This window comes from Meles meles, chromosome 4, assembly GCF_922984935.1.
Source record: "Meles meles chromosome 4, mMelMel3.1 paternal haplotype, whole genome shotgun sequence".
Classification (NCBI taxonomy): domain Eukaryota; kingdom Metazoa; phylum Chordata; class Mammalia; order Carnivora; family Mustelidae; genus Meles; species Meles meles.
This window is the reverse complement of record NC_060069.1, coordinates 39,584,265-39,597,214: the sequence shown is the minus strand read 5'-3', so window position 1 is coordinate 39,597,214 and position 12,950 is coordinate 39,584,265. Positions and strand designations below refer to the sequence as shown.

General features: G+C 40.8%; 2 protein-coding genes across 4 annotated transcripts in view; both read right to left on the bottom strand.

The window, feature by feature from the left end:
• Nucleotides 1-2,805, bottom strand: part of CASR (calcium sensing receptor) — an 85,596-nt gene extending 82,791 nt beyond the window's left edge. Inside the window, exon 1 of one of the 2 annotated variants that reach the window (XM_046003881.1) lies at nucleotides 2,738-2,805. The gene's annotated coding sequence lies outside the window, so the exon portion shown is untranslated. Of the gene's footprint in view, nucleotides 1-2,010; nucleotides 2,179-2,737 lie in introns of those variants that run through there. The other variant, XM_046003880.1, reaches the window with a different exon arrangement.
• A 1,307-nt stretch (nucleotides 2,806-4,112) lies between these two features.
• Nucleotides 4,113-12,950, bottom strand: part of CD86 (CD86 molecule) — a 112,898-nt gene continuing 104,060 nt past the window's right edge. For both annotated transcript variants that reach the window (XM_046003858.1, XM_046003862.1), the window contains one exon: nucleotides 4,113-4,279. In XM_046003858.1, coding sequence (XP_045859814.1) covers nucleotides 4,246-4,279 — 34 coding nt within the window. In that variant the 3' untranslated portion in view covers nucleotides 4,113-4,245. The remainder of the gene's footprint in view (nucleotides 4,280-12,950) is intronic.

The window sequence follows — 12,950 nt, the reverse complement described above, 5'->3', positions numbered from 1 at the left end:
TTTTTAAAAGATTTATGTATTTATTTCAGAGAGAGAGAGAGCAGAATGGAGGGGGAGAGAGAGAGAGGGTCTGAAGAAAACACTGCCTGGGGCACCTAGGTGGCTCAATGGGTTAAAGCCTCTGCCTTCGGCTCAGGTCATGATCCCAGAGTCCTGGGATCGAGTCCTCCATCAGGCTTTCTGCTCCTTAGGGAGCCTGCTTCCTCCTCTCTCTCTCTGTCTACCTCTCTGCCTGCTTGTGATCGCTGTCTGTCAAATAAATAAACAAAATCTTAAAAAAAAAAAAAAAGAAGAAGAAGAAGACACTGCCCTGAGCACAGAGCCTGACTAGGGGTTCCATCCCACAACCCTGAGATCATGACCTAACCTGAAACCAAGACTCTATCACTTAACTGACTGTGCCACCCGGGTGCCTCCTATTAGGTTATTTTAAATACTACATAACTCCTAAAAAAACCTATTAGTTCTTAAAAATAATTTAAACTACTTCTATTTTGTCATGTAGATAAAAATGGGTTTATTTGTTGATTTTTTTTTTCATTTCTCAATATATTTTGGCCTTGCCTAGTAAAAGCCTTGGAACAGAGTTGATTGTGTTGATTGTTAGCAAGAAGTTATGCCACATGTGCAGTCTCATAGCAAAATTCTCTGAAGATTATTTCTAAATGACAGGGCCCTGTGCTTTAGGGTTCTTCTCTTCTCAAGAATCTTGGCCTGCTTCTCCCTTCCTACTTCTGTGTTCCTCTCTAACCCTTCTTCTACATCTCTCCCCACAACCTCCCCACCTCCATTGTCTGCCACAAAGCTATGTCCCTGAGCCCCCTCATAAGTATAAAACATCCATCTTTTGAGGTTCTTTTGGAGGAAGGATGTTCTGCCTGCCACTCTGTTGGGCCTGGGTGGAGAAGGAAGAAGCTACTAAGAGCCATAATTGGCAAAGTTGTGTTTTCAGGTATAGGAACTCCTGAGGTGTTAATTCCTGGAAATCAAGCACATTTTAGGAAATATCCTTCATCAATTCCCCTAAGTACCAGCCTCTACTTAAGTCACACTTGGAAATTCTAGTTTAATGGTAAGAACATAGTTTAGCACTCATCATGGACTCTTCCCTAAGGCTGGGAGAGTTAAGGAAACTAAATGAAGTGTCCTCTCAGTAATGGGCTCCCTACCCCAAAGGGCTACCCCAGTGAAAGACTTTGAAGACAGCAGGGGCGGTGCCAGTGGGGAACACTGGCGATTATGAGATGCAGGCAGTGGCAGTGATGTCATTTTCTTCTGGTACTTTCCTTAGGCAGGAGGTGGGATAAAGAATCAAAAGGAGGGGACAGAGCAAGAATAAGAAAGGACATGAGTAAAAAAAAAAATAAGGCTACAAACTAGAAGACAATATTTTTGCAATATTTGATTTAAAAACCAGGTGCATGTGTTATCTGTTAAAATTACAGTTTTAAAATAATCTAAAAAATAATAAAAGACCCCCAACTGTCTGGTACCTTTTATTTTTCTCCACAGGGAATGTGGCAGCTGGTGATCAGGTCTGACACCCTAATTCGGTGCCACAGAGGCAGTGTCCTCAAGGCACCTGGAGGCTTTGGCCAAAGAGGCTGGATGCTGACATGGTGACCCTCCCTTTCCATTGCGAACAGACTAGAAAGCTGCCCGGTCCCTTGTTAAGACACAGGGAAAGGGAGTTCTTTCTGACAACGCCACAGGCAGAAACAAGGCGCAGGCATAGCACACTTTTCTTAGCCCGTGTCTTGGTACGCACTCCTGCTCAACCGATAGGGCGACCCCCAGCAGTTTCTGAGGGTAACTGAACAGTCCGGTCCTGCGCCTGGAAGTCTTTGGTCTTGACTTCCCTCAAGCCACGCATCCGGTGTTCCCGGGGCTGAGCTGCTCGGACGGGCGCCCTTCGTTTGCTCCTGAGCCCATGCGGTCCCTGGACCCCGCCACTGCCCATCCTGCATGGTGGCACTTTCCGCCCGCTCCCCTCGAGTACCTTGGTCCTACCTGCAGCCCTGGCCCGGGCTCCCTCACCAGGGGCAGCGTCGGCCCGTTGTCTGTGGATCTACACGAAGATGGGCAGGAACTTGAGCTCAGGACGCCAGGTGGGCCCAGCTCCCAGGCTCTCGGTCAAGGTCTCGGAGAGGCGCCAGCTGTCGGGGCGGCCACCGCAGCCCCCGCAGACCCTCTGGGCAGCCGCCGCGCTCCGGCCTCGGAGCTCCGCCCCTCTCCCGCTCCCCGCCCGCTTGCCCCCTGGGGATCCCAGACTGCGGAGCCCAGCTCCCTTCAGAGCCCACTCGCCCGCTGCTCGGTAACCTCGCACCCCTGATAACCCCAGCACCCTCACGGTCTTCCCAGCCCAGATCCAGCTGCGCTAACTCCTCTGGAGCCCCGCGCCCAGGGCGCCTCTTCTCTCTCCCGGGGGCCACCCGTTGGGTCTGGCTCCCTGGAACGGCGGGCCCCGCGCTCAGGTCCTCCCCTGTCCTCTCCGCACCAGGAATTCCCGGACCCCAGATCCTGCTCCTCCTGCAGTCGGAGAGAACCCCTTCCCTCCTCCTCGAAAATGGAAAGAGGCTTTAAGACGTTGGGGGCTTACGACTCCACCAACGTTCTCTGTGCCACCAACAGTGGGAAACTTTTTTTTTTCTTTTCTTTTTCTTCTTTTTTTTTTTTTTTTTGGTAAAAGGCCAGAGAGCCACAGTAAAATAAATACAAATCCCATGCCCAAACTCACTCATTCTCCAAGACTCGGGTCAAGCGCTGCCTACGCGGCGAGACTTTCTCGGTGCTCGAAAACAGCTCCCTCCTTGCTTCTGTCCACGCTCCTGCTCCGAAGGACTCGCGGTCCTGCTCGGCCAGATGCAGGCACCTGTAGCTTGTGGCTTCCTGCACCGACCCGACCCTGCGCTCCTCATAGACCGGGACGGATGCCTTGCTCATTCCAGTCCCGGGCGCCTGGCATAGCGCCCGCCACCTATCAGACGCCCAAATATTTTTCAGTAGGGAAAATTAATTTTTTTTGTAGAAAACCTGTGTTTTTCTTTTTATCCTCAAACAGCACATACCCCTTTGGGTGGGCAGTTTGCTAGCATCTATAAAGAATGACAAAAATTATTATCCCTTTGATGCAGTAATTTCATTCTTGGGGAAATTTCCAAAACAAAATAATGCTCATGTGTAGATGTTTGTAGCAAGATTATTATCTTCTTACATAAATTAATGGTAATAAAAAGCAAACAAAGCCAAACTGTCAACAATAGGAAATCGGTTAAATAAATTATGGGAGGATAACTTAATGAGATATTGCACAATCCTTAAAATGAAAAACATCAAGGCATGTGTGCCTCAAAATGTTTTTAGAACAAGAGGGGAATAGTTATTTTTAAAGGAAAAGATGAAGTAACATGGTGAAGTGTTTACAAAATAACATTAAGCCAAAAGACTAAAAAGTTGCATAGTTACTAAGCTTAACAACTTCAAGTAAAAAAAAAAAATCAGATTTCTTCTCTGTAAAATGGGGCTAACACCTTGAGGGATTCTTGGAGTATTAAATGTAATTAAGTATTTGGGGGAAATGCCAGATACGTAGTGGTTACTCAACAAAAATTTTCCATTTTCTTGGTTCAAAGGAGCAGAGACTCAATGTAGTCTCTCAAATATATCCTCATCACAGCCAAGTTCTGCCCATTGACTTACGTCCCCTCAAATGCAGCATAAGAGGAGTTGCACAAATGTTCAAGCACCAGGATAAAGTGAAGAGGAGAATCTGGTTAATAAGAATAAATGCCAAGCCCTCCTTCAGGCCCAAATGCCCAGCAATGCAAGTTCACAATAGGGGATTTGGCTCAGCAGGCGTCCATATCAAGATGTCTTAAAGATTAGTTGGCTACAAGCACAATGTAGTCCGTGCCCAAAAGCTGAATTAATTCCACCCCAAAACTGAATGACACTGCAGCCTTAGGTTGAATTAATACTTTTCAGTGATCAACTCACACCTGGGCATAACGTTTAAATGTCTTTAATTAAGAAAGTATCACTCTGAAGAGCTTTTATTACATTTTAAAGAAGAAACTGAAGCTTACAGCAGTTAGGAGGTGTGATTAGTTTGACCACAGCCAAGGTGTTTGACCCCTTTGCCAGTGAGTTCCAGTGTGTACCTCTCCCACTGGGGATGCAGTAGATGATTTTGAGTGGTATACAGGTGAGGAAGTTAAATAACAGTGGATCACATGGTGAAAGATGTTATGTCCTTTTCAGTTCTCTCCATGGATTATGCCTAAAGAAGAACAACCATTTTTGTGATTCTTTGTCTTTATACCTCTCTAACAATTGCTAATCTGTTTTTTAACAAAGAGAAAGCCTGCCTCAGGCTCAACACCTTTGTTAGGCAACAGTTCCTAAGTAGAATTTAATATCATTGCTTTCTCTTCCTTCTGATATTATTCCTTACACTGTTAATTTCTGACTGATACAGATTTTCCACTTACAAGGTGTTGTAGTTTTCATTTAAGGTGAATTTACTTACCTAAGAAAATTGGGTAACTTCAAAGAAAGATATTAAAGAATGTATAAGACCAGTGATATTTGGATATGGTAGAAATGGCCAAATGATGAAGGTGGTACACAGATGCCTGAAATACTGCCTCACACTCCATTATGACCAGTGGATGAAAGGTATGGTGGGACATGTTTTCGTTCAAAATGAATGGAAACTTTCTGACAATCAGAGCTGGGTGAGAAGATTTGAAAGGGCTGCCATGGCAGTATTTACCACATTGCCCTCCCTCCAGGAACTGAAGTGGAATTTAGATGCCTGCTTGTCACTAGTGATGGCATGGGAAGGCAAACACACTAGCTGGTCTATAAGCTCTGAAGTTCCTGCCAACCAGGAGAATCTGAGATTCTTGACAGCAGAGCTTCCCAGAGGCCTGACCGCTGGAAAAACTGCATTTTGAAAAAAGTCACATTAACTCCCGTTGAGGCCAAATTCCCAAAGAAGGGTTCCAGGTGAACTTTGAGCAACAGCAGCACCAATGTGACAATTGTATGATGTATGAAACACTGGTAGATTACTCTGAAGGTAATTGCTTTGAAAGAGGTAGCATTTGGGGGAGGGGGTTTGAAAATGTTAGAGTGTTTGTTTACAATTCAATCATTTGCTCTGTAACTGCACTTTCTTCTGGTATAGTCTGTATTCATAACGATTTCCAAAGGCCAGGAGGACAAGGCTGCTCTTCCTTCTTTCAAATATCAGTATCTGCCAGTCTCACTCTGTGTGATGTCTGCTTGCCCCAAAGCAACTGTCTCTGCTGTTCATTTTGACCCATTTTGACCAGTATAAAAATGCATATGTGTGAAAAAGGTACACAGCAGTTAAAAAGTTACTTTGGTGTAGGAAATTTACTTTGCAACTGTATGGGCTAAAAATTCATCAAGTACAGGATCATGATCGGACTGCCTTAAAACTCCAGAGTATTTGGCACTTGGAATATCTTTAGAGGTCACTGGGGCCTTTTGCCTCTAAAGCCAGGAATCCTCTTAGGATCTCATAGGACAGGCAAGCTAGGAGGAAAAGAGCACAGATCGAATGAGTAACTGCCCTCATTAGAATAACAGCTTTCAGAGAAGTTCATTCAATAGACAGCTCTTTAGGTTAGAAAGTTCTTTCCTAAGGCTTCCCTGAAATCCCTCTTTCCCTCTCATTCCATACTCAATCCATCTGCAAGTCATGCTGGCTCTAATTTCAAAATACAGCCAGAATCAACCTCTTTTCTCCACCTCCATCACTACCAGCTTCATCTAAGCCAGTGTCCCTTAGAAAATCTCCTAATTTTCCCTGTATCCTTCCTTGCCTCTCTGCAATCTGTTCTTCCCTTGGCAACTAGAGGGATACATTTGACACAACTTGGATTATGTCATTTCTCTGTTCAAAACCGTATCTGTAATGACTTCCTATCTCACTCAGACTAAAATCCAGTAAAATTCATGGCCCAGAAAAGCCAGTGTCATCTGGCTATTTCTCTGATCTCATCTCCTATAATCCTCCTTGGCTCCCATACACTGGTTTCCTTGTTGGGTTTTGAATGTGCTCAGCAGATCCTGCCTCAGAGACTTTCATTTACTTTTCCCAGTCTGGAACATTCTTTTTGATCTCTATTCAAGTGTTACCTTTTCAGAGATGCCTTCCTCTGGGATTCCTATCCCCTAATAGCATAGTCCTTTTTTCTCCCTACATCATCCATTTCTTTTATCTGCTTTACCATTTTTTTTAGGGTGTTGTGAACTTTATATATGGCTTGAGGGAAATAAAGTTGAAGGGGGAGAGGTGATGGGGTCAGAGAAGTTGGAGCAAATCGCAGCCCAGAACACAACTTAAAAATGAATATGTAATACTCTGTTCTTTACAAACACATAGGAATCTAGCTGCTATGAATTTCTCCTTGGCTGTCTTTCCTCCTGGATTCCTAGTTTCCTGTCTTATTGCTAGAGGATGTTCTCACACTCTCATTTCTAGCCCATGTCCTCTTTTCACCCTGATCCCTCTTAAGATGCACCAAGAAACTCAGATGGGGCCTAATCATTTTGTTCTTGTTTTACTGAAGTGGAACAACTTGACCAGCACTTGTACCTTTTTCCACTTGGTAAAAACTCCAGAAAGTAATCATTGTCCTGAATTATAACACCATATTTATATTTATATTAATGGAATCATTGAGTAAATACTCTTTTATATTTAACTTTTTTTCACTCAACAACTTGTGACATTCAACCATATTGTGCAGTACTTTGTTCCTTTTCATTGCTGTGGAGTATTCTCATATGACTGTATCACAATTTATTGATCCATTTTACTTGGTGGGCATTGAGTTGTTTCTAGTTTTTCGAAATATCATGGATATTTTGTGGTGTACATGTGCTTGCATTTCTGTTGAGCAATATATCAGAGTAGAATTACTGGGTTAATAAGATAACTAAGAACTCTCATTTACTACTGGTGGAAATAGAAATTACTCTGACCACTTTAGAACATTCTTTGACGGGCGCCTGGGTGGCTCAGTGGGTTAAGCCGCTGCCATCGGCTCAGGTCATGATCTCAGGGTCCTGGGATCGAGTCCCACATCGGGCTCTCTGCTCGGCAGCGAGCCTGCTTCCCTCTCTCTCTCTCTGCCTGTCTCTCTGTCTGCTTGTGGTCTCTCTCTGTCAAATAAATAAATAAAATCTTTAAAAAAAAAAAAAAAAAAAAAAAAAAGAACATTCTTTGACAATCTCTTCTGGCGCTAAACATTTGCATACCTTTTATAATCTAGTTCTTTGCAATTATTGATATGAAAAATGTCTTTTCCAATTTTGTGGTTTGCCTTTTAATGAACAGAAGTTTTATTTTTAATGTGGTCTTTTGCTGGGGCTCCTGGGTGGCTCAGTTGGTTAAACGTCTGCCTTCGGTTCAGGTCATGACCCAAAGTTCTGGGATCAAATCCTACATCCGGCTCCTTGCTCAGCAGGGAGTCTGCTTCTCCCTCTCCCTGCTGCTCCTCCTGCTTGTGTGCTCTCTCTCTCTTTCTGACAGATAAATAAATAAAATCTTCAAAAAAAATGTAGTTTTTTCCTTTATGATTAGTGTGTTTGGTCCTGCTTAAGAAAGCTTTGCCTACACCAAGTCATGAATATATTCTCCAATGTTATCTCTGGAAGCCTTGTTGTTTTCCTTTTACTTTAAGATCTATGATCCTCTTGGAATTGATTTTTTTATGGTCAACTTTCTTTTTTTCCCCAATGAATATCCAATTGACTTGGCACTATTACTGAAAAGATCAACATTTCCCTTCTGTTCTGTGTGTCATCTTTGTCATAAAATACCTAATTATGTGTGGGTCTGTTTCTGGACTCTCTATTGTGTCCCATTATATTTCCTCCTGAGAAGGAAATATAATGCTGAGATACCAAACTGCCTTTTTTATTGTGGCTTTATAGTAAGTTTTGAAATTTGGTAAAGTTCTCTAAGTTTATTCCTCTCTAAGATCATGTGTGTGGCTATTGGTCCTTTGTATTTCCTATACGTTTTAGAATCAAGTCATCAAGACACACACACATACACAAAGCTCTAGATTTTTTACTGGAATTACATTGAATTTGTAGATCAATTTGGGAGAAAATTAACATCTCATAGTTAGACTTGCAATCCATAAACATGAAATATTCTCCTACTTATTTAAGTTTTCTTTAATTACTCTCATTAATAACTTGGAGTTTTCTGTGTATAAGTTTTACACAAATTTTCCTAGATTTATTCCTAGGTATTTGAGGGATCCTTTACTTTTAAAGATTTATTATTTGATTTTTAGAGAGGGAGTCAGTGAGCAAGTCAGGGGGAAGGACAGAAGGAGAGGAAGAAAATCTTCCAGCAGGCTCCCCGCTAAGTGCAGAGCTCCCGGTGGGGCTCAATCCCAGAACCCTGAGATCACGACCTGACCTGAAATCAAGAGTTGGCTACTTAACCTGCTGAGACACCCAGGCACCTCTTGATGGTTTTTGATACAATTGTATTTGGCATCATTTCAAAACTTCATTCTTAGGGGCACCTGGGTGGCTCAGGGGGTTAAAGCCTCTGCCTTCTGCTCAGGTCATGATCTCAGGGTCCTGGGATCGAGCCCCGCATGGGGCTCTCTGCTCAGCAGGGAGCCTGCTTCCGCCTCTCTCTCTGCCTGCCTCTCTGCCTACTTGTGATCTCTGTCAAATAAATAAATAAAATCTTTAAAAAAAAAACAAAAGAAAACCTTCATTCTTAATTGGTTGTCACTGATACTTTGCTTTATTTATCTTCTTAGGATACATTATCACCTCATCACCTGACGTATTTGTGTTATTGTCTATCTTTCTTATAAAATGTAAACTCTTTGATAATAGAGATTTTGATCACTACTTTATTCCCAGTGCCTTAAACAATTCCTGGCATATAATAGGTGCCATAAATATTTGTTGAGTTGAATTGACTTATATCGAACTGACATCTTCTAGCAATTCATATCCTTCCTCTGGACAATACAGAATAAGTCTTTTTTTTTTTTAAGATTTTATTTACTCACTTGAGAGAGAGAGAGAGAGCGAGAGAGAGCCCAAGCAGGGGAAGAAACAAAGGGAGAAGGAGAAACAGACTCTCTGCTGAGCTGGGGCTAGATCCCAGGACCTGGAGATCATGACCTGTGCAAAAGACATACATACACTTAACCATCTGAACCATCCAAGCATCCCTAACAAGTCTTCTTCTAGTATGTGTTGACTCTTCAGTTATTCCCCAGCAGCACTCCCTTCTCTGAGCCATGTGCTTCAATTCCTTTAGCAGTTCCTCAAAGACAGGTTTTAAGATTCTCTCATATTGTCTTCTTTCCTTAGTATGAGCTCTAGTTTGCTAAATTTCTCTTTCAGTCTGGACTCCCAGACTGATTTGACTGATGCATATGGTAAATTTAGAATATTACTTGCCTGAGTTGGCTCTTTCCAAAATTTTCTCTCTCACAGTATTGATGCACAATAAGATTGTGGTCAAACAATATCTCCAACCTTTCTCTGAAACTAATATTACACTGTATGTCAACTAACTGGAAAAGAAATACTAAGTGTAGTCCTTTAAGTTCAAATGAAAAGACACATGAAGAAGTAAAAAGCACAGTAAAGGTAATTACAAAGATAAATAAAAGAGAGGATATACATGTACTTTTTGTTTGTAACCTTAAAATAAGCCTCAATTGGGGCATCTGGGTGGCTCAGTGGGTTAAGCCTCTGCCTTCAGCTTAGGACATGATCTCAGGGTCTGGGATCGAGCCCCACATCGGGCTTTCTGCTCAGCAGGGAGCCTGCTTCCCCCTCTCTCTCTGCCTACTTGTGACCTCTCTCTCTGTCAAATAAATAAATAAAATCTTTTTTAAAAAGTATCAATTAATGTAAAAGGATTGAAATAATACAAACCATGCTTTCTGGCCATAATGGAATGAAATTAGAAATTAATTATATGAAGAAATTTGGGAATTCATAAATATGTAGAAATTAAAACACACTCTTAAATAACAACTATGTCAAAGGAAAAGTTATAAGCTAGATTAGAAATTTTTTGAGATGAAAAACACACCAAACTTATGGGATGCAAGTAAACTACTGCTTAGAAATTTATAGCTGCAAACATCTATATGGAAAAGAATGAAAGATCTTAAGTCAATAATCTAGTCTTCCATCAAAAGAAACAAACAGAAAAAGATGGGAAAACTAAACACAGGGCGCCTGGGTGGCTCAGTGGGTTAAAGCCTCTGCCTTCGGCTCAGGTCATGATCCCAGGGTCTTGGGATGGAGCCCCGCATCCAGCTCTCTGCTCCGCGGAAAGCCTGTTTCCTCCTCTCTCTCTGCCTGCCTCTCTGCCTAGTTGTCAAATAAATAAAATATTTAAAAAAAAACAAACAAACTAATCACATAGCTAGCAGAAGGAAGGTAAAAAGGACTAGAGTGGAAACAAGTGAAATAGAGAATAGAAAACTAATGAAATCAGTAAAACAAAAATTTAGTTCTTTGAAAAGACCAACAAAATTAACAAACCTTTAGCTAGGTTAACGAGAAAAAAGAAACCACAGATTACTAAAATAAAGGAATGAAAGAGGTGCATAACTACTTACTTTACAAAAATAAAAAGCATTATAAGAGAATAAAATGAAAAGTTATATGTCAACAAATTAGAGAATCATACATGAAGTGAGAGACTATTTCTTTAGGTAAAGAACAAGGTGAGTATGTCTGCCCTACCACTTCTATTCAATATTGTACTAGAGAGTTTAACAAGGGTGTTTAGGCGAGAAAGATAAATTTAAAAAGTCCATGTTGGAAAGAAAAAAGTAAAACTATTTTATGACTTTATCTATATAAAAACAAAATTAAGAAATCTGTAAAAATTATAAGAACGAATAAATAAGTTCAGCAAGGTTGCAGAATACATAATCAATAGGCAAAATCAGATATATTTCTATACACAAATAATGAACAATCTGAAAATGAAATTAAGAAAAAATTTCACTTTTTCAATAGGATAAAAAAAGAAATACTTAGCATAAATTTCAGCAAAACAAGTGTACTCTGAAAATAACAAAACAGTTGAAAAAATTAAAGAAAACCTCAATACATGGAAAGACACCTCATGTTCATAGTTCAGAAGAGCTAATATTACTAGGTGAGCCTGATGGTGAGTATTAAGGTGGACACATATAGTATGGAACACTGGGTGTGGTGCATAAATAATGAATCTTGGAACACTGAAAAAATAAAATTAAGTTAAAAAAAAGATGGTAATACTCCCCAAATTCATCTGCATAGTCAATGTAATCCTTATCAGAATCCTAGCTGACTTTTTATAGAAATTGATGAGTTGATTCTAAAATTCATATGGAATTGCAAGTCATTAAGATAGCCAAAACAATTTTGAAAAAGAAGAACAAAGTTGAGGACTCACATTTTTTTAAATTTCAAAACCTACTACAAAACTATGGTCATCAAAATCATGAACTAACTACTGGCATAAGAATAGACATACAAATCAATGGAATAGAATGGAGAGTTCAGAAAAAAACCCCATGAATCTGTGGCCAACAGATTTTTTTCTTTTTCAGTTTTTTATTTAAATGCTGGTTAGTTAACATACAGTGTAGTATTAGTTTGCATCTGTAGAATTTAGTGATTCGTTGCTTACATACAACATCCAGTGCTCATCATAGGTGCTCTCCTTAATACCCATCACCCATTGACCCATCTCCCCGCCCACCTATCCTTCCAATAGAGTCTGTTTTCTGGTTTGCCTCTCTTTTTTCCCTTATATTCATCTGTTTTGTTTCTTAAATTCCACATGTGAGTGGAATCATATGGTATTTGTCTTTCTCTGGGTGATTTATTTTGCTTAGTATAATACTCTCTAGCTCCATCCATGTTATTGTAAATGGCAAGATTTTGTTCCTTTTTATGGTTGAGTAATACTCCATTGTGTGTGTGTGTGTGTGTGCGTGTGTGTGTGTGTAACATATTTTCTTTATCCATTCATCAGTTGATGGACATTTTGTTTCTTTCCATAATTTACCTGTGTAGATAATGCCGTAAACATTAGTGGTACACATATCTCTTTAAATCAGTATTTTTTTATCCTTCTGGGTAAATACCTAGTAGTCAACTGATTTTTGACAAGGGTGCCAAGACCATTCAGTGGGTGAAAGAATAGTCTTCTTTTTAAAATTTAATTTGATTTAATTTTTCACTGTTCCAAGATTCATTGTTTATGCACCACACCCAGTGCTCCATGCAATACGTGCCCTCCTTAACACCAACCACCAGGCTCATGGAACCCCCTACCTTTTCCCCTCCAAAACCCTCACTTTGTTTCCCAGAGTCAACAGTCTCTCATGGTTCATCTCCCCCTCCAATTTCCCCCAACTCACTTCTCCTCTCCTTCCAATGTCCTCTGTGTTATTCTTTATGCTCCACAAGTAAGTGAAACCATATGATAATTGACTCTCTCTGCTTGAATTATTTCACTCAGCATAATCTCCTCCAGTCCCATCCATATTGATACAAAAGTTAGGTAATCATCCTTTCTGATAGAGGCATAATACTCCATTCTGTATATGGACCACATCTTCTTTATCCATTCGTCTGTTGAAGGACATCTCGGTTTTTTCCCCAGTTTGGCAACAGTGGCCATTGATGCTATGAACACTGGGGTACAGATGGCCCTTTCTTTCCCTACATCAGTATCTTTGGGGTAAATACCCTGTAGTGCAATTGCAGGGTCATAGAGTAGCTCTATTTGTAATTTCTTAAGGAATCTCCACATTGTTTTCCAAAGTGGCTGCAGCAACTTGCATTCCCACCAACAGCGTAAGAGAGTTCCCCCTTCTCCACATCCTCTCCAATACTTGTTGTTTATT